The following is a 1,684-nucleotide window of genomic DNA, read 5'->3' on the forward strand; positions in this document are numbered from 1 at the left end:
AGAAAAAAGGAGAGTCCAGGTTTTTATACCAAAGCTTGCAGTGCTGCCACAGAGCTGCTTTATGTACCAATGCCAATTTTCTCAGCTTCTATAAACTATGTTTCTGGTGTATTCCTTACCTTTCAAAGGGGCAACATGGTTGACTGAGAACTGACTTATTTGCTTTTTCCTGTCATCCAATGTACTTTAATTCTGACCTTGAATTTTGGCAGTAACTCTGTGCATTTGTGTTTTCTGTTCTTTCAGTCCTGATCAAGCTTCTCCAGCTCCAGGGTGTCACCTACTCCTTGCCAGTGGTCAGTAGCCTCTTGCAGAAGTCCTGGAAGAAGTCTTTTCACACACTCCTCCTCAATTTACTAAAGAAAGGCCATGTCTGCTTTCGATCTGGCGAACGAAAGCATGCAGGGTACAGAGCCTGAGATAGAATACATCACCTCAGGGATAAAACTGAGGGATGAGACGTTTGTCTTTGTTGATGGTAAATGGGTGAATGACATGTACTGCCAACCACCATTTGCTTACCACCGGAAGCTCTTTAGCAAGAAGGTACAGAATGAGTGGAGCATCTTGGAGGAGAACAAAGCACTCTGGGAGGAAAACCAAGCCCTTTGGATGGAAAACAGAATGCTCTGGGAAGAAAACAAGTCTCTGCAACGTCTCCAGATACAGAACAAAACTGTCCAGGTTATTTACACTGATGCCATTCAGCAAAGCCTCCAGAAGGAAAAGAAGCTTGTCCCATTCTTCCAAAAGAGGAACACAGGCTTTCAGGTCAGCCCAGGCAACAAAAGTCTCCAGGCAGTTCAGCAAAAGCAGAGAGTCTTAGAGGATTTCCAGCAGGATAACAGAACAGTCCCCATCATCTGGAAAGACCAAAAAGCCATCACAGTCCATGAAGAGAGCAAAGATACCAGCTCAGATCTTCAGAAGGACCCTGATGCCATCACAGCTGTGGAAGAAGGTAACCCTGGCCCAGCCCTCCAGCAGAAACATGAAGCTAAAATCAAGAGCACCACCTCAACCCAGAACAAGGTCAAGTCTGCCCCAAGCATGCAGGGTGAGTACGAAATCATCCGGGCTCTCCAGGACTTCTATGAATACCTCCACATCTTCCTGCAAGCAAACCATCTCCTTGGGGAGAAACAAGGCTGTCACATTCTCTATGATGTGAACAGATCCTTCCAAGAAGATTACAATAAATTGAAGCTGCAGCTGAATGCTGTGAAAAACACTGTATCAGACATTACGGCTCAAATGGAAATGTTGGAAAAGGAGCTCGTTGCCATCACTTCCTCAATGTATGAGGAAGCAGGACAGAAGCTGGCAACTGTGCATCAGCTTGGAGAGATGTGAAGCTTGGTGCTAAGACCTGCTAGTTCAATTTCCTGGAAAGCTTCTCTCCTTGTTCCAGGGAACCTAATAAAATCCCAGTAGAGCCTGAAGACATCTGGTGAACATTGTGTTATTCTGAAACTTACTTACATGACTCGGATGTATTTCACCTTCTGAATATAACAGTGTGCGTGACTGTTATGAATTTGCCTAATGTCAGGAAAACATGTTTTTCAGCATTTTTTTCCAAAATTTCTGATAATAAGGCCTAGAATTTCAAAAGATAATTCATGCTTTTCACACTTATTTTGACGTACCTTCTGTTGGCCATGTTTTTCAGAGGGATGGGCAC

The 1,684-nt window shown here is 44.1% G+C and overlaps 1 protein-coding gene across 1 annotated transcript; it reads left to right on the plus strand.

Moving 5' to 3' along the window:
- The first annotated feature begins 369 nt into the window (after positions 1-369).
- On the plus strand, positions 370-1,353 carry CBY2 (chibby family member 2). Its single transcript, XM_005240258.1, has one exon. The coding sequence runs from the start codon at positions 370-372 to the stop codon at positions 1,351-1,353; it is 984 nt and encodes a 327-aa protein (XP_005240315.1).
- Positions 1,354-1,684: the final 331 nt, after the last annotated feature.

Source organism: Falco peregrinus, chromosome 4 (assembly GCF_023634155.1).
Source record: "Falco peregrinus isolate bFalPer1 chromosome 4, bFalPer1.pri, whole genome shotgun sequence".
In the NCBI taxonomy this organism is placed as follows: Eukaryota; Metazoa; Chordata; class Aves; order Falconiformes; family Falconidae; genus Falco; species Falco peregrinus.